Source organism: Phymastichus coffea, unplaced genomic scaffold, assembly GCF_024137745.1.
Source record: "Phymastichus coffea isolate CEN01 unplaced genomic scaffold, Cenicafe_Pcof_1.1 PCOF00128, whole genome shotgun sequence".
NCBI lineage: Eukaryota > Metazoa > Arthropoda > Insecta > Hymenoptera > Eulophidae > Phymastichus > Phymastichus coffea.
In genome coordinates this window covers 173,899-193,795 of record NW_026706939.1, presented here as the reverse complement: position 1 = coordinate 193,795, position 19,897 = coordinate 173,899, and the positions used below count along the sequence as shown (strand labels likewise).

At 34.5% G+C, this 19,897-nt stretch overlaps 4 protein-coding genes across 7 annotated transcripts; all 4 read right to left on the bottom strand.

The window, feature by feature from the left end:
- Positions 1 to 546: 546 nt before the first annotated feature.
- LOC131671526 (uncharacterized) lies at positions 547 to 3,701 on the bottom strand. 4 transcript variants are annotated; one of them, XM_058948013.1, is made up of 10 exons: positions 3,634 to 3,701; positions 3,442 to 3,497; positions 3,103 to 3,342; positions 2,869 to 3,028; positions 2,662 to 2,774; positions 2,444 to 2,575; positions 2,162 to 2,369; positions 1,933 to 2,077; positions 1,744 to 1,858; positions 547 to 1,664 (listed from the first exon to the last, which is right to left on the bottom strand). In XM_058948013.1, the coding sequence occupies exons 3-10, from the start codon at positions 3,292 to 3,294 to the stop codon at positions 1,509 to 1,511; spliced, it is 1,221 nt and encodes a 406-aa protein (XP_058803996.1). In that variant the 5' UTR covers positions 3,295 to 3,342; positions 3,442 to 3,497; positions 3,634 to 3,701; the 3' UTR covers positions 547 to 1,508. The 4 variants fall into 4 exon arrangements, with proteins under 4 accessions (XP_058803996.1, XP_058803997.1, XP_058803994.1 ...); XM_058948014.1 differs by having other exon boundaries at positions 3,598 to 3,645; XM_058948011.1 differs by having other exon boundaries at positions 548 to 1,664; positions 3,594 to 3,684.
- A 2,433-nt stretch (positions 3,702 to 6,134) lies between these two features.
- LOC131671533 (larval cuticle protein 65Ag1-like) lies at positions 6,135 to 7,324 on the bottom strand. The gene is made up of 2 exons (XM_058948022.1): positions 7,219 to 7,324; positions 6,135 to 6,467 (listed from the first exon to the last, which is right to left on the bottom strand). The coding sequence occupies exons 1-2, from the start codon at positions 7,225 to 7,227 to the stop codon at positions 6,135 to 6,137; spliced, it is 342 nt and encodes a 113-aa protein (XP_058804005.1). The 5' UTR covers positions 7,228 to 7,324.
- Positions 7,325 to 12,134: 4,810 nt separating this feature from the next.
- LOC131671535 (larval cuticle protein 65Ag1-like) lies at positions 12,135 to 12,842 on the bottom strand. Its single transcript, XM_058948024.1, has 2 exons — positions 12,834 to 12,842; positions 12,135 to 12,467 (listed from the first exon to the last, which is right to left on the bottom strand). Exons 1-2 carry the CDS (start codon positions 12,840 to 12,842, stop codon positions 12,135 to 12,137), a joined length of 342 nt encoding a protein of 113 aa, XP_058804007.1.
- Positions 12,843 to 18,375: 5,533 nt separating this feature from the next.
- On the bottom strand, positions 18,376 to 18,984 carry LOC131671551 (flexible cuticle protein 12-like). Its single transcript, XM_058948052.1, has one exon. It carries the CDS (start codon positions 18,982 to 18,984, stop codon positions 18,376 to 18,378), a length of 609 nt encoding a protein of 202 aa, XP_058804035.1.
- Between the last annotated feature and the right edge of the window lie 913 nt (positions 18,985 to 19,897).

Below are 19,897 nucleotides of genomic sequence, written 5' to 3'. Positions count from 1 at the left end.
ATGTAATATATAAAGATAATACTACTTTATCACGTTGTAGTTTTGACAATATTCAATTATTCGCTAATTCCAGAAAGTAAGAAGCACAAGTCAACTGAGAGTAAGAAAAAGCCTTATTTAAACGTTCCGAAATATCAGGAGAATTATTTATCTCCAATGGATTTGCAAATAGCCGACATTGATAAACAATTGAAAGAAATTCGATCGCAAAAAAAGAAAATTAATCAGTTAATTTATAAAGAGTTAAAGAATACAAAGTCAGGTTGGCATGAAGTAAAAAACAAAGCAGATGTGTTGAATGTCAAAAATATTGTTGACATTTCTCAAGTTAACGACAATTCTCAAGTTAACGAGCTTCGTCAGATTTTAGAAAATACAACAAAGCAAGTTTACAGTCTTCATCATTCATTAACTGATCTAGAAAATCAAAAGTATGGCCAAACTTTTAAACCGAAACAAACAATTAAACAAAATCAGAAAAGTATTAGCAGCAAAGATGATAGTGATGTGAGATTGCTCGAAAAGAACGATAAGTCACCAGGTAAAATAACTTTTACTTAAACATACAACAAATTTAACATTTGTGTTTATAACGGTTCGCTTGATGTTTTAGAAAGAAATATTCGAAAGACTTTTGACGATTATTCATTGAATATAAAAACTGTACATTCAAGCGTTGATGGCGTCAGAGACATGTTTTTACAAACAAATACTCATTCAAATGCACCAAAAACTTCTAGAAATATTGAAGAAAATGATTTTTCGTATAAACTTAGTGAAGATAGTTTGATGGAAAGTAAAAATTTCAATAAGACTGAGAATACAAAAGTCGTTGAAAAAATAGAACAAAACTGTAAAATTTTCAGCCCATCGAATGTAGATACATCAACGAGTTTCATACAAAAATATTCAGTGCTCCAAAAAATGCTACCAGAAGTATTAAAATCAGAATATTTAAAGAAGTCCTGTTTTTTAAAATGATTGATTCTTTAACTTTTTCTAAATTATTACTCTCAGTAAGAAAAATAAATTGAATTAAAAAGTAAAATAAATTAAGTATGCCGCAAAATACTAAATTGAATTTTATATGCAGCAGTCAAATTTTAATTACAATTGAAAAAATATCGATATTACAGGAACTAATTTATCGCTGTAATTTTTTAGTACCCTGGTGGTCTTATAATCAGATTATTTCGAAAAATGCAACTTACAATCGTAATATCGTTTTATGTACACAGCATATACAAAAGTGCGCAAAATAAAAATATCATGTTTCATTAATGTATATCACGAAGTATTAGTTGATCATATTTTCGCCTAATCTCGTCAATGTTCAACTTTTGTAACACTGTTTTCTCCGTCAATTGATATGCTTAACAGTGATTAGTTTTGCCTCTCACTTTAAGTTTCACTACACATCCAAAGTCTTAAAATATCACTCAATAAACAGTGTACTCCTGCAACAAACTTGGCGAATTGATCGTCCAATCTGTGCGCAGTTGCATATATCACAATACTGGTGAAGCTGAACTGTGACTTTGGTAAATTATAGCTCCCGTAAAGTTTATTGCTGCAGCCAACACAAATACCGGCATCCAACGACCATTTGATGCAGTCACCAATTCGGCTGTTAGTGGACCACATAAAATCCCAGGTATTGTCGCCTGAATAATTTTAAATAATTTTTTGTTAATTTTGAAAAATATTTAAAGCATTTGTACAGCATTACTAAAAGTTACTCACAATAGTATTAGACACAGCAAATGTTATACCCGCATGGTTTGGTGCTATATCAGCATGATTACTCAAGTGTCCAGAAGAATTACATGCACACAATCCCATTGATATTGATACAAATCTAAAAAAGCAATATGTATATATATTTTTAATAATTTGTAAATTAAACTAATTTATATAAATAATGAAACTTACATGACTGCTAATATTAAATTATCAACAGCACAAAAAGCTAATAAAAAAGCTCCAGGACCAATCAAACCAATATTTGTCATTAGCCTTCGAACAGATAAAACTGACCATCTTTTCTGTATTAGATTGTCTGCACTATGACCAGCCGCTGAAAAAAAAATCTAATAAATGCACCGAAATTTTAAATAGACACGCAATAAATATTACAAAAAATATATATAATTTTTCATACCTATTCCAATGAGAGAGTTGATAATATAAGGTAAAGCTGTGAAACTTATACTTTCCTTGTTAGCTGATAAGTTCCTTGAAAGATAAGTAGGTAACCACTGCATAATTATATAATTACTCCAGTTCATAGCAAAATGAGCTATGTATAAAGCCCAAAGAGGCCAATGAGCAATGAATTCAGTCCATCGTAATATACGATTTTGAGGTACCTAATTTGAAAAAAAAAAATAATAAAAAAATGTTAAATACAGTGATTTAGGTGAAAATTGTAAATTTAATGTACCTTAGGTAAAAACAGTGGAATCTCATCTTGGGAATTAGTTTCAATATACAATAAGAACCATAAAATAGTCCATAAAATACCAATTGAACCAAATAAGTAAAATCCACTCCTCCAGCTTAGATGTGGACACAACTGCAATAAGAAAAATAATGTTTCAAGATAAAAATTTCAAGATAATACTTCTCAAAATAATTTTATGCAAAGATAATTTGCATTACAATTGATGCCACAACTTGTCCAACTGAGCCAGCAGCAACAAGATAACCAAAAGCTCGAGATCGCTCTTCTACTGGAATACTATGAGCAAACAAGTGAAATATGACAGGTAAACCTAAAATAAAATATCATACTAAAATAAAGTTTTCATCAGTCTAATAGTAATAGAATAGCAAACAAGAATATTTTAAATAAATAAAATATCCCACCTAAACCTTCAACAAGACCAAGTATTACTCTTGTTATGACAAGTAACAAAACAGATTGTGCTATCAGTGGTGTTATCACAGTGCTAATCGACCACAGCAAAACTGCTACCATCAATACAGTTTTACAACCAAAACGTGTGGCTGTATTAGCTCCAATAATCTTTAATATATTATAATTATATCTATGCAGCATTGCAGATTAATTATTTCCTAAATTACTAGTAAAATACGTACCTGACTTGTAAAATAACCAAATGCAAATGCAGAGAGAATCCAACCCTGCCAGTGAAGATTCCATCTGAATTCGTCAGTCATTGGAACTATAGCAATAGGCATTATAACTCTGTCTGCAGCATTGATGAAATTTGCAGCAGAGCACAAAGCTACAATCCGCGAAGTTCGCGGTAACATTGATAGTCGAGGCATCTTTTAATTTATACTGTGATGTGTTGGTTATGGCTATTTGAAGTTGACCTAAAATATTAATAAAAACATTGTTGTAGCACTGTAGTTTTACAATATAACCTAACCTATATATGATTAGATAATTTTAAATATTTACGAATGATCCACCTTTGTAAGTATCCATGGTTTAATGGAAGAAACCATGTTTTTCTCTGTTTCTTACACTAGGAAAAATATGAAATCAAAATTATGCGAATATGACGTGTAAACATATTGAAACGCTTGACAATAATGAGAATCTACGAATTATCTGAAGTTACCTACGCAGCCGGGAGCATAATCAATCAGTTTTTGACTCACCCTCACAGTCACTCTCGCTTTGGCTAAAATTAGTATTTGGAGTGCTCGACGTGTCAGTTATTGCGAAAAAGTACCAAAGTAATAGATAGTAGTAGACAATCCAAGCAGTAGGTGGCAGTTATTGTTCAATTTTCAAATACAGAGAAACTACTAAGCATATCCTATGTATATTTTAATATTTCATTTTTTAATTAATTTTGTGATTTCTATAAATAGATTTTCATGCTCCAATATTGCCATAGTTATAATATAATCTTTTATAAAAGTAAAACAATATGTGTTTATTGAAACACTATTTTTAATCTAAATTTAATTAATATTTTTACAAAGATATCAAATGGAAATAAATAATTTCTATTTTGTCTACTGAATGGTAGTCTTATTCCGAAAATCTTTTATTAAGTTTTAAAACCATTGCGAATTCATTTGACATAAGTTATATTTCATTTGGCATTTTTCAAAAATTAATTTACTGTTCGATGCACCTTCTGAAAACACAAAAATGATTTTATTAAACAAACAATATCAAAGCAGACAATGAGCTAAAAAAACTATTGGTGTGGCTGTGAAAGATGAGCATGTAGTTCAATTCCATTCCTATACGAAGCTGTAAGATCCACGTACGCCAAAAATTCTATCCTCGTGACCATGAGCCTCGCAGCTTGCAGACTTGTCTTGCCTTTAACCATCGATCAGTTCGTATTGAATTCATTGCCACCGACAACGATGTTCAAAGGGATATCTTTTATTACATAGAAATTGCGGTATTTATAGTTTATTGGTGCTGAGGCGCCATTGCCACGGCCACAGTGTCAATGAATAATACTGCGCTTTACGTAATAATGTAATTATTTTTTATTTTATTTCCAAGCGGAAATAGATTATTGTATATCTTTAAACAAATTAAGGGAATATACAGAAACATTATTCAAAAAGTGAAATAGAGCTGACTCTTTTCGTTATTACAATTTCTTTGCCAATTCTCATTTCTGTTGATTTAACTGCGATCGATATAAAAACTTTAAGCGCATTAAAATATGTTGTTTTCATACAAGTGCGATTAAATGCGAAAGAAGTTGTAAATAAAAATGTAGATTGCACTATTAAGAATTGTTAGGTCAAATTGGCGAAATGAAGCTACTGAAAGCAGATTGGTATAAAAATCTTCTGATGTTAAGCATATCAATTATAACACGGATCCTCTAGTTAAAAGAAAGAAAAATGAGTTTTCATTAATAGGAAAGTCTCAATGCATTGAAGTTACAGTTCCTATTTCGAGAAAAAACTTCAACTTCATACAAAATTTTACACTTATATATTAATTTATAATACATTATAAATAGTTTACATTATAAATAGTAAACGCAGCACAACTGTAAAATTAGCAAGCTCACATCATAGTTTAACAATTTTCACATGCTATGACTTACCAATACACTTCCAGCACGGGTATTACTATTAACCAATTCTGTAATTATTCATACAGGTCAAGGAATAAGTGATGAGAGAAATCGATGTTGACTTCAGTCAAATGTAAACAAAGGAAATTGAAAACCAATTCAGAGGCTAGGATCTTTTTCCTATTAAGCTTTTGCGAAAATTTGAAAAGATTGTCTTCAAGCTCTTCCGATCGAGCCGAATACAGATGCGAGCTACCAAATTTTCTTCAAGGGTTAATTTTTTTGAACTTTTCAAGCCTCCGAACCTTACATTTTTTTTTTGCAATTTTAATTTTTCAACGGTAGTAAGTGAAACTAATCGAATAGCTTGAAAAGTCGAACAGCTCCGCAATAGTTGCGGAGATTCAAAGGCTTATGTGTGTGCATAGTAACTTGCATAGCATCTCGATAGTTTAACATCTACAAAAGTTCGAGTCAGGCTTAGGACTTTGAATAGAGCCTAAGTCGGCTGAAGACCACGCTTCAGGCCAAAGTCAATTCAGCAGAGCAGAGCTTTTGCATAAGCCTAGTTGAGGTATTATATTTTTGCATAGTCTACGCATATTCAATGTGTAGAAACTGTAAACATGCTTTAGAACGAAATATATGAAATTAGCATAAGTACAGTGCACCTTGAAATTTTTTATAGAATTCGAATTATTATTGCTATACTTTGGAAGAAATTATACAAATGGATCTTTAGTAGGGCTTTAGTATTTTTTGTAATAATTCTTAAAATTAGAAAATTCTTAGAATTCCTTTTCAATAATTTTTTCCATGATGAAAATAGTAATGAAATACAGGAAGACGAAACTTATCGCAATGTAGTTATTACAGATCGATGTAGCATTATTTACTGAATAAAAAATAACGATCATATACTACATATTGATTAATTTTCTTGAATTAAAAATTAGAGTTACTTAGAAAGGTCATTTAATATGATGACTTAAATTTCGATTGTCATTTAGTTATTTCAATCAGAAGGCAATAATGACGACAACGGCTTCTTTGGTAAAAACAAACAAAAGAATTTTTATTAAATAAAAACACTAGACTAAATTAGGCGACTGGAGCAACGGGCAAATGGGCACCCTGTGGCTGAAAACCATTTTCGTCGGCAACGTAGGTGACGGTATAGGTCACACCGTCTTGTCCGACGAAGCTGTAAGATCCAGAGACACGGAGGACTGACTCGTCTTCATTGTCGACACGGCGAGTTTCAACCTGAGCAGACTCATCGCGTTTCTGGCCGTCCGATAGTTCGTAGGCGAATTTGTAGTTGTCGAGACCGATGTTGTCCGAGAGAGTCTCTTTGACAACGTAGACTTGTGGTTCCGCGACGTCTTGGGGTCGGGCAAGAGCAACGGCCATGAGGGCAAACAATACTGCGATCTACAAATGGTATATTTGTCAAATATTAGTAATTTCATAAATTTATGTACTCATTATATTGTATGACAAGAAAGTTTCATAACGTATCCTAAAAGTTCAAGCATTTCCATTTGTATTTGGGTAATTTTCGTATTTTTTAGTTGTCGAAAAATGTTAACAAATACTGTTGTACAACCCCTTCATGTAGAATGAATTTTCCAGTTACAACAGCTGAAGCGGGGAGAAACGGCCAAAGTTCATGTTCATTATAAGTCGATTAAAAATTATCAATTTCTTAGTGCATGAAGACACGTTACAGATTTTTTATCGCGATTGGTATACTGAAACGAAGTATTTTAAAAGAACAAATTAAAAGTAAATATTGCACGCGTAAATCTGAAACATGATTGATATTCAACGTTATAATGATGATATGACCGATAATGATAGGCAACATTATAAATAAAATAATAATAACGTAAAGTGAATGTCGATATTGATCGAGTCATGTCAAATGCAAAGTAATCCGGTAACTAATTACTTGAAAATGAATTAACGAGAAATGCACATGAAGGTCGGCGCACTTTTTTAAATAGTCTTCACAAATTCGTAGCACAAGTGATCTTAATGACAGATGGATGAGTCAAATGTAACATATAGATGACGATGCACAAAAAACTGACGAAGTCTAAAACTGGAAAGTAACACGATCACCGTAAAAGAGTAACTATATTCAGATGGCACTTTCTCTATAATAGCATTGACTACGTACCGTTTTCATGATTGCTAAGAAATTCGGAACTGTCGAGTTCGGCAAGCGGATGAAAACTGAAGGTGGAGTGCCATCAGCTGCGCAGTATATTTATACTGGATCCTCCTGCCCCTGGATATGAAATCTTTCACGCCTATCGCCAATCGAGCATAGCTGATGTCGACACTCATCACCACTTGGGGCTACGATATTAAATGCTCAATTTGTCACTGACCTTCGGGCGATCGGATCCTGATCACACCGGTCCATCCGCGATTACGTGTCCAGTTAATGTAATCACTCAATTAACTGTTCAGGCCACCGACTGTCACTTTCCTTCATTATATTTGCCAATTCACACTTTTCCACTTCAATACAAAAGTACGCAATAGTTCTTATGTATATTTCTATTTCAACCAGCCTAGAAATGTCACGTATGTCTTTCGTACGCTACAACGAGTCACATTATTATTTAACGTTACATATTTTGCTGTAGTTCTTGTGCAACTCTCTTGATCTCTCTGGAGTTAGCTGAAGACATTGAACCCGTGGTAGTAGTAGCCAATGAGAGAATAGCAAACAGGGATGAAAAATTATGTAATAATGCGCATGTACTGTGACACATGAGTGTATATCAGTAGTAACGAAGGGATGATTTTTATACAAATATAAATGACTTTGCACTTGATCAAAAATTACAAAATTGTATAGTTGATGAAATGATTTTTTTTTCTATAAATCATAATCTTTAATGAAGTATAATTAATTACAAAATAAAATATTTCGAAAGAAACTTCTTTAAATAGCTGTGAAGACAGACATTTCAGTGAGATTTAAATATTGGAGTATAATATCGTTGCGATGAATCATCGTTAACAATAAAACTAAAAATAAATATCTCCTTGGTATTTTTTAGAAATTTAGAAAGACATTTTTTGTAGCTATAAGTTTGTTACGATATCCTTTTCATATGTTACGATGACAATCCTGAATATATCGACATTTATATGTAATCTATTGAATATGGAATACTGCTTGAATTATTAATATTGAAATGAGATGTTCTTAAAAGCATAAATTTACAAAAGAAATTTCACGGTATATTATCAATGCATTGATATTAAATACCTACAATATTATAATTTTAGTGGAAAATATATGATCTTTGATCATATATCTTGTTATTTGAATTTGAGTACAGGGCCACCCTCCTTATTAGTTTGCCAATGAATATATAGCTAAAAGCACCAAAATATTGCATTTTTGATGATCTTAAAGTTATTAATTGAATATTAGGAGTTACTACTTCTATAATTTCAATAAATAGTCGATGTACCGTTCCAAGAATAAATTACAAAATAAGTAATCGATTCCGTCACGATATCAGGAAGAATCCATACAAAAACAACAAACAAAAATTCGTAAAATCAAACAAAAATACCTTATATAGATAATGTCCTAGTGATGAGTTCTGGCGAGTGATAATTGCACAGGCCGACAAAATTTGACGAAAGTCTAGAACCAGAGACCAGACTTAGTATACCCGAAAGAATTTTATGGTACTATTGAAAATTCAAATTTTCTCTATTTCAAAGAACGACGTCTCCGCTACAAAAATGTCAATTGAAAAAATTAGGTAGTGTTTTTTAAAGTAGACAATTTGCCCTTTCGAATGCTCTTTCCAGTTTTTGACTAAAATGAAAATTAGCAACGTAAGAAGAGTTTAAAAACAGCGAAAAACACTCTCTTTTGCACTTTTAGGTTAGAATATCTCAGAAACTAAGGGTGATGAATCAATTCTGAAGCCAGATTCGGATTCAGCGCATCAAATTCCTTCGGGTAGACTATGTCTGGTCTCTGGGTCTAAAAACTGTCGGCCTGTGTAATCGAAAAAAATATTTCATTTTTCATTTTTGTTTGTTATATATGATTGAATAAGACGGGAAATTTATTGATTAGTTCTTAAGTAACGCTTTTTTTATCGACAACTGATAATTTGATGAATAAAATGTTAGTTTCCAATAGAATTATTAACTTCACACATCTTCTTACCTCTTGACAAACTAAATTCATATTTCTTTAATGAGGATTTTGGAGAGAAAATACCTTGGTTGAGTGGGTTAGTTATTATGAGTTTGTATGGTTATTGTATTATTTCTATCGGCCGTATAGAAAAAGAATTAATTTTGGTCTGGTTTAATTGATTTTATATAATTTATAATTAATTGAGATTTAAAGGAAGAATCGTATTATTCAAACTTCATTCGATTTTCGTACTGGACGTTGAAGCGGTTATGGCTATTAAAAATAATTGATCATTTGCTGTCATGTTGAAAAATAGTCATAATTTACTAAATTTATACTTGATCAGTTTATCAAGTATTGGATTCGCTGAAACTGTCTAGAATACGTAGATTTAATTAGTGAGATAAATTTGAATTATTCAATTAAGCATTAAATTTTATTTATTTTAGAGTACGAATACAGTGATCACATATAGTAATATGTACACACGCGCGTGCTTAGACACATATATACATTACAAAATATTTGTAATCCAGCATATAGAAAGTAATTTAATTTACACTGGTAAATACAAATGTGTATTAAATATTTAAAAATACGTATAATTTTTTTACATGAACAAATGAAGTGCTTAGCTGCTACTATATATTCTTGGTTACTATCCACTCTGGAGGCCCGACCACTTAGGACGTAGAGGTAAATATCTATTGATTCACAAATAAAATTAATTTATCATACCAGTCATAACGAAAAAATATAAAACTAATTTTTAAAAAGTTACAGATTTTCGTATGAATCGTTTCTAGTAGACATTTATTTCATCTCAAGCATATTGATCCAGAAAGAAAATTAGTCTTCAATAATGAAATACTTTCTGATTCTTTGTAATCTCTAAGTTCAATAAATTTCAATGTCACGAATCCAGAACAATGCAATTCTAATATCACACTGAAGTTAAAATATATTGATATACTGTTTTGACGATTTCAAAAGATCGATAAAATTATGTCATCCCTTGTTATTTGGTAACCGTTATGTTTTAGTTTTTGAAGTCGGTCATTTTTGCTGATATACAATTAGAATTGATATGCAAATTGGAATTCATTTCAGGTTTGCAATAGCTAATATCATATATACGAGAGTGACCACAATTTTTTCATATTCATCCAATAATCATAATAAATTAAGAAATCGTTTGAGCTGATGTCAAACTGTAAATATATTTTAAAAATAGATAATACATTCAGTGCACTTTGAAAGAAACATTACTTTAAACTTGACATAAACCTTTTTTATATCACTTGTGGACATTTTTTTCGTAACTATATTAGCTGCACAAACATATGAACACGTAATTAAATTAAGCACATTGACATTATAATAGAAAGTAATTTTTTTAAAGTCTAAAAATTTGTATCTTCATTTGAAAAAATCATCTCATAACTATTAACACGAAAACTCTCAAATAGAGCACCAGACCTGTGAGAGGCCGATTTTTAAAAATCTTTGGAAAATATTCCTCATAAAAAATTAGTTTAATTTCATTTTTAGGTCTTTTTTAGGTTTTACAGGGCCTCACAACAAATATATTAGAAAATTAAATATCTCTTTCACATTAATGATTCTAGAAGAAATAAGTAATTTATTGAGATTACTAATAAAAAGCTGAGATCTAATAATTTTGGTAAAAAAATTTGATGAAATAGTTAGAATCATTTAAAAGTTACGATAGAAATTTCATTTTTTTAAATGGAATAACATTTGAATGGATCAAATTTTTCGAACAAATTTAATACAAATCAAAAAATTCGACCTTAACTCTTAAATAATTGCTATGGAATCATTTCTTCACTAGGTAAAAACAGGACTTGATTTTTTAATATTTTGGTTGTAAGTCCACTAGATCCGAAAAAAGTGCTATAAGATGAAACTGAAAGACACGCTTCTTTTTATTTTTTAAGGAATATTTTTACGTTTCATTAAAATTTTATCTCCCGTAGGTTAGGTGGTTTCCTTATCAGCATATCGGATAATTACTAATTAAGAGTACCAGCTAGTTTTTAAAAATAAATAATTGAATACTTTCTTTGTTAGGGTCTAAAAGTTGTCCTAATAAAAATATTGTCATGAAACTTTTTACATCGTAATGTAATCGATATGAGTTTTCATTTTCTTGCTTGTGAGTCTCAAAATTTTATTTAGTAGTCCTAGAAAGTTTCTTCAATCGCAATATCTTATTTTTTGAAAAAATTTATTTTACCACGCTTTTCTGAAAGTTAGGGTGAACAGAAATTATTTTGATGGAATTCATTGTCTTTGTTAGGGTCTGTACTATAGAATGTGTGTAGCTGTTAATCAAAAAAATTATTTTTTCTTATGTTATTCGTCAGGTTTTTCGAATTTCGTGAAAACAAAATAATTTATAATTTTAAGACAACTGGTTAACAAATATGAAAAAATAATTTTTTGAAAATTGACTCTGCTCGTTCCATTGTACAGATCCTAACAAAGACAACGAGACTTCCCAAAATATTTTCCGTTAATTTTAATGTTCAGAAAGGATTGATAAAGTCAATTATTTCAACAAATAAGTTAATAAAATAATTAAATAAATAAATTAGTTAATTAAATAGTTCCTATTAAGGGAACTTTATAGGGCCTCTAAATAAGATTTTGGTATTCGTGAGCAAGAAAATGAAAGCTTTTACTGAGGCCTTTAGGATAAAAAAGTTTCCGTGATGATACTTTTGTTATGACGATTTTTATATGTTAACAAAGAAAACTCTTAATATTTATTATTTAATACCGGTAGGTCCCCTTAATTCTATTAACAGGGTACAAATAAAAAAACAATGATTTCTTTGGTAAAAACAAACAAAAGAATTTTTATTAAATAAAAACACTAGACTAAATTAGGCGACTGGAGCAACGGGCAAATGGGCACCCTGTGGCTGGAAACCATTCTCATCGGCGACGTAGGTAACGGTGTAGGTCAGACCGTCTTGTCCGACGAAGCTGTAGGATCCAGAGACACGGAGGACTGACTCGTCTTCGTTGCCGATACGGCGAGTTTCAACGTGAGCAGACTCATCACGCTTCTGGCCGTCCGACAGTTCGTAGGCGAATTTGTAGTTGTCGAGACCAATGTTGTCCGAGAGAGTCTCCTTGACGACGTAGACTTGTGGTTCCACAGCGACTTGGGGTCGGGCGAGGGCAACAGCCACGAGAGCAAAGAAAACTGCGACCTATAATAATTGATTGAAAATAATTAAATTATCGTGATTAAAGCTGTATGCGAGGAGATACGAATATGCGCAAAGTTTTATATAAAAAGTCATTATCAAGTTTTCAATTACTCATTCCATTTGGTAATTGGATGACTCATTTGAAGAGTTAAAGGAGAAACAGTTGTAAAAATTAATTAATTATACTAGAACCTATCACAAATTGATATGCTGGATAATAAATCAAAAATGTAATTGGTTTTCCACTGATTACTAAAAATCACAAAGCATGAGCACTATGTTTGCACAAAAATAAACACGGTAATGAAGTCAAGAAGATAGAAACGAAGAATAGAGAGCATAAAAAGGGCAGCTCGATGTACGTACCGTCTTCATGGTTTTTGGAGATGAGGTAGCGAGCAAATGCTGACTAGAAGCTGGGAAGTGCTGCGAGAACTGAGTGCCGAAATATAAAAATCCAGCCGAATTTATACCGTAGGCGCCGCCTACTTGCCGAAATATGTCCCCCGTCGTACTCTCTCTTTCGCATTTTTCGTACCATCTCCGTATGCCCATGCGATTTTTTCCGACCTTCTATTCGTCTGGTTCCTCCAAACAGCGTGTCCATGGCATACTCGTTTGTCAATCTCTCTTCCCTCCCTTTCTCTCCTGAAGCGGCACGTAAAAGTGACTGTTTACAACTCCATCATTATAAGATCGCCTATAATTCTGATATCACGCGCTGCGTTAATTAAAATTTTTTTTCCGTTTACAGACATTCCTTTTGGTTAATATACTCTCGGGAACTTCATCAGGCGGAAATGCGAACCATCGACATTGAAAGTAGATTTATGATAGAATCAAACGTACATGTAGCATACGCATGTGCCGTTTTTTTATTATATATTTCTGTTTTTCTATTACAAGTACAATCACGTGTCCAAATTTACATTTTAACTGCTATAATTGTATAGTACGATTTTCCTATATTTCATCATCATAGCTTACGATCTCCCTGAATATGTGAATTCAAGGTATTAAATATAAAAATATTTATCTCATATATCTGTCTTCAAAATTGACATTACTTAGAATAATTTATTGTATACGTCAGTTGAATTATTTATCTTGATGAGCAAATTATGAAAAGGGTTTCAAGAATTATTATTATATTTTATAATAAAAATATATATCGACGCATTTGCTGCAACGAACCATGTCGAGAAATATATATGCAGTCAGCTTTTTCTTTGAAGCCAAGTAAGTGTTTACAAAGTCAAAAGCTTTTTTCGTTTTGTAGTATACGACTTATTTTCCGATGTCGAATGCTTTATGTATCTGCATTGTATAGGTAGATAAACAGTTCTTTCTTTTTTCGACGCTTACAGTTTTCTTTTACAGCAATAAAAATATTAGCATTATACGATATTGTTATTTGATCCGTTTATTTTTTTTTACTTTTCATAATGAATATAAATTACGTAAGTTACAGAACCTTGCTTCTTCATATGAAATTATATAGAAATTGAGAGGCAAATATACCAACATTTTTTCAATGTTCGTCATTAAATATTTATTTACAGTTTTATACTCAACAAGAAAATCAATTTTGTATTAATGGTTCTTATGAAGTACGGTAATCCTTTTCGGCGTGAGTAATTTTAGCATAGAACTTTGGAAGCACATTAATTTATATAAAATACGTTTATCGCTGTGGAACAGTGTTTTAAAAAAATTTTTTTTAATAATTTTGTCAGATTATATTGTCATCGTTATTTAATTATGTAATTGTAAGCGTAATATAAATCATGATTTAACTGTAATCATATTCAATTATGAAAAGAAATAACGGAAATCAAGATTTTTGTTTCATGAAATGTGGTGCTACCAATTTTTTTTATCTAAATACTAGACGTCATGTTGATGAAATCGCCAATATCCATTACATACTTTTTCAAGTGAGTGCATCCATCGGAATATAATGACCTGAAGGCTATTGAATACAAAATAAGCCTGAAGGTAAATTGTTTGCATGTCAGATTGCATAATGCAGATGTAATGGTCGAACGATAACGATAAAAAATTTTAGTAATCGAGGAGGGAGATTTATGGAGAAAATCTACCTGATAGGTTGCATATGAGTGGCGTTTCCATTTGAATTTCACGTATGTACCTACACATAAAGATAAATTATACTGTCACTTTATTGATCGTAACGAGATATTTTTTAAAATATTTGATTATTTGTTTTATTTTTGTCGATATGTATTTGAAAGAGGCGAGTTTATTATTAATTGCAATCTTTATTGTTTTTATTGATCATAGGATACATTTCAATTCAAAAATTTCAATTTTTTACTATCGACAATAAGGCTCAGCTAAGTAAAATTTCCATAACCATAAATTACACCAAATTTCTAATTTAAAAATTGATGAGGCATTAGAAATTTGATTATTAATTTTTGCCTGAAGCTAAGTGGTGAAAAAGAAAAGCTTCGCAAGGCCATTTCTTTTAATTTTACAAAAATTGGGAAAAAAACTTTCTCCTTTTTTTTTGATTTCCCAAAATATTTTGTAATGCTCATATTTATTAGAGCAATTGGTTGTCTCTAATCATTGATAGAAAGTAAATAAAACCAAGTACTCGATGTATACTATGTAAAGAGAATGAATCTATAGGCGTAACAAAAAAATGCCGTTCAACTTCAATGCCATCGCGGGTGACCGCAACAGCCTTCTGATCCCACACCTTGTAATTTCGCCATCAGCGTTGCAGAAATTCCAAGGAAGAAGATCCCTCCGGAATAAAAAAAATAAACGAGAAGAAACTGAAACAATCTAGAAATTATCGAGCAAAAAATCAATTAAGTGTATCTGTTGATCCTTCAAGGCACGCGTATGGCGAAACAAAAGTAGCCTATAATAAATTTTACGGTCACGTCATTACAGCGGCGTGCGGCTATTTGGCGTTCAAAGTACCACGCAAAAAGTAAAAGGGATTACGTTCTTGTTCTTCCTGGTTGGTAGATGTATAACACGCTTCAGAAGATCGTACACCGGGCAACTATTATTTTCGATCTATAATGAGAGCTTAACCTTGTATCTAGGATGCTATTCGTGAATTATTTAATGTTGATTTGAGGTTTTGGATAATTTGCCGCGGACTATCAGGCGACGCCTTAATCTCTAAAATCTGGTGTGGATCCTTGTGTGTTGCCACGTGTAAAAAAAGATATGGAAGACATTCGTGGATTTATTTGACGTTTAAAAACTGCGTTTTTGTTGACTTGTCACGGGTACTATAATTATATGGCGTTATGAGTTACTATCCGAAAATGTATGGATTTATAATTTATAATTTCGAGCTATCCGTAATAAATTGAGACCCGACAGATTTTTTCCCACCAATGTTGAGTAGTTTCTTAAACAACTGTATTAAATTTACACGAAGAAGTAAAAAAATCATTGGAATAATTATGTAATTTTTTACTGTCAGGCAGCCGCATCCCACCTTTAGGATCTATTTCCTAAATGACACTAAAGATATTATCGACAGGCTATTAATAAGAATTGATTAGCATAATGCATTTCAATAAGCGCCATAAACAGATAGCCACAGACCACTAAAGATCATCTTCAACGTTGAGCGCATGGGTAATTCCGTAACACGATTGCCAAATGAACGCAGATTCAAACGCAAAAGGTCACCTAATCCTCGAAATGAATCCTTCACCCGTGACCCAAAATATTCCGAACAACTATCGCTGTGCTCTTCACTTGTCCCGATCGGCTTTCTCCTTCGCTATATATATAGATCCACGATCGGTGACGTTATGAAGATTAGGAAAATGATAAGCAAATGACTTTGGCAGTGAATTGTTACTGCTTATTAAGTATATAGTTAGACTTCGATAGTGTATAATTTTTTTCACAAATTATAAATTATAATTCTTGTGTGATCGAATAGATAGATAATTTTAGCAGTCTGCGTACAGTTTAGTTTCGACGTACATAGCAAGGTTACACTTTCATTGTCGAAGTCACCAATTTTTAAGGACTTGTTACTTATAGTTGAAAGTACATATTATACATATTTTTACGGAAAGTGCATAGCTTGGAGTAATTTGGTTATATATATATTACAGGCAATCATCATCATTTAGAAGATGAATGCTTCATGAGATTATGATTATATCACTTGGCTTTCAATTTGCAAACGTAACATTAGATTCTTTGTTAGGTACATCTTAAGCATCTTTGGTTTTGTAATCGTATAGCCATAATGTTATCGAGACTGTTAGCCTCCCATAAGGTAGTAAATAAATTAGTAAAAAAGGCACGTGTTTTTACACAGCTATGTCTAATAAGCGATTGACAATATTCGCCGGTTCTGCCACGGTGTGCATTGTTTGCCACGAGTAGTTACTCGACCCGCGAGTGTACGTTTGCCGGCACAGTACGTAGAAAACCTCTCAAGGGATAAAATCCTCTCTCGAGTGAGTGAGCTACAATCTCCTCTCCGTGTGGTTAGCTTTTTATGCCTTTATATGGAGAATATGTTGCGAAACCGTTGTGTGTTTCTTGAATTTGCGCGCACTTGCTGATGCATCGCGCATACCTCCTATGCGCCGGCTTCGTGTAGCGCGTCGCTGCTTTTATAAATCATGAAACAGTCATTTTTTTTTTTACAAAAATAGAATAGAGTTGAAAAGTTGACTCTTCGAGTCATGTATGCGTACAAAGTCAGATTGTTTTCTTTTTCTGCATCTCTAATGTCTAAAACGAAACGAGGATTCGAAAAAAAAAATTTACGAAACTCACTCTATATCTATTCATCACTGCGACAATTTGGCGTGGGCTCCATTTGCCACCACGACAAATTGGAATAAATGGTTTTACATAACCATATTATAGTCGCGATCGCGAAAGAAGAGAAATAAAGGAGAAAACCAACTTGTTTAGATGCAAATTATCTCGCGTCGATGCGCGATTAGTGAAAAGTAAAAGCAATATCGTCCGAGGACCAATTGGCTTGACATAAATGTCAATGTGGCAACCTCGGCAACGACCAATTGTCACGGCAGATACTGCCAATTGAACAAACGAGGCTGCTCTCACGCACGCTGAAAAGAAATTCCAGTTCGGAAATCGATTCGGCCGCGGTAGCACTTTATGCAAATGACCGACGCCTCGTGGTTCCCACTCCAGGGCTCTCGTCTCACCGAACTGCTCCGAACTGATCAGCTTGGCCTATCTCGAGCTTTCATCTGAATTGCGCGAATCGCGCTGCCGGCGACAAAATTGTCATGCGGACTTTCATCAACGCATCGCTCTGCTCTCCGCCGTGGTTCGTAGCGCGCGGTCAAGTGGCCGATCGGGAGAAAGCGCGTAAATCACGAGAACCCAAGAACGAGAAGAGAGCAAAGGCGTGGTTATGCGTGGTTGTGCCGACTGCCGCTGCCGTCCTCTCGGGAAGCGATTAGCGAGAGACGACGATGACGCAAGGTGTACGCGCACGCGGCCACGTGGAAGCTGCCAGGCTGTTTGCAGGCCTGGCGCGGCTGCGACAGGTGTTTATTGCCGGTATATCATGTGACAAATGCACAACCAATGCCCAGCGCGTTTATTGTCCAGATGAGTCGTTTGCTTCCCATTTCTTGCAACTTTCACTTCAATTCGAGGATGACGCTTAGACGTGGGTTGCCTAGCATTCCCTTGGATACAACTTTTACTAAATAATCGTAATATTCGTCGTTTCGTTAGGAACGATAGTTGCCTACGATCGGAGTGCAAATATTTCGATCAAGAGATCATATTTGGGTGGAGGTGTGAACGGAGAAGATGCAATTGTTTTCAAGTAACTATCAATTTATTAACGTAAAAAAGAAGAGAGAGACAGATAACTAAATGACTAAATGACTGAATGAAATCAAGCGACGGGCAAATGAGCACCCTGTGGCTGGAAACCGTTCTCGTCAGCGACGTAGGTGACGGTGTAGGTCAGACCGTCTTGTCCGACGAAGCTGTAGGATCCAGTGACATGGAGGACTGACTGCTCTTCGTTGTCGACTCGGCGAGTTTCAATCTGAGCAGACTCATCGCGCTTCTGACCATCGGACTGCTCGTAGGCGAATTTGTAGTTATCGATTCCGATGTTGTCCGAGGGAGTCTCCTTGATCACGATAACGTGGTCGGGGGGAGTGCCGTTGTGGTTGACGTGAGGCAGAATCCCAGCTATAGCCACGGCGACGATAGTGGAGAATACAATGAACTGCAATTGCGAAAAATAGGACGTTGTTAACCCTGACTCTTCGGTCGAGCGATTTGCTCGAGTTGTCTTGCATTCGCGAACATTTGCACTTGATCGGCGAGGCAGTTTGCGCACAGTGTAACGAGTATCCGGCGCGGGCTGCTGGAAAGTCGGTGCCGTCGCGACGCGCGGCGTAAAGGCGACAGCTACATGTGCGCTCGTGGCGATAAGATCAGCTGTGGCTGTGCGCGCTCGCGAGTGATAAACACTTTCATCGCACGCTACCATAGTCTGCCTGCCGCGGGAGGCGAGGGGACCGCTCGCGCGCTGCAGTTGCGCAAGCTACAAGAGACGCTCCTTCGCGTAGAGCGCGACCTATCGCCTATGCCCCCCCCCCCCCGCCCTGGCTACCCGCGCCTTCTTCGCCGCCGACGCCGTGCGGATGAACGCATCTGAAAAATCGGCCTTATCCTCCACTTGACGCCCTGCGGCGCGACGACGACCGGTCGCTTGCGCAATCCTTTTGCAAATCGCGCCCGCGAGCACTCGAACATCTCGCCCGTGCACGCGCGTGCGTCTAGTAGAGATAATCCCGTGAATTAACGCCGTCGCGCGCCGATCATTATATTCGCGCTAGCCGTTACTTGTCGGCTCATCGCCAGACGCACATTTTACTTGAAGTGCATCTTTCTTTTTTGCGAAAGCCCCTTGAAATGCTTGAAATAATTGCGGAGTGGTAGTTTGTTAATCGGCAAACACAGCGAATCGAAGCAAGCGCGCAGAGCTGCTTCAGTGCGAAGCTGAGTGAAACAATTGCAGAGTGACGTTAACGTAACTTGTCAGCGAGAAGTCACACGGACACAGAAAAAAGGAGAAGATAAAAATGCATTTGACACGTTGCGGGATTGCGCATTACGTTGGAGTGATGATTCCCGGTTTTACGATCGCGATGCGCACTAAACAGCCGCAAAATATAAATGAATAACGACGACGCGGCGCTGCCGCCTGTGCACATACAGTCGCATCGCCGATAAATCATCGTTAAGAAATCTCATTGGGAATCGAAAAGAAAAAAAAAATGGATTTTCGAAGGCGTTCATGCAAATCCGCAAAAAGGGGCGAGTGGAGCGCTCGGCGCGCTTGCGCAAGGCCGACGACGAAGACGAAGAAGCGTCGTGCCGCGCGATCTTTTGTCTGGCGA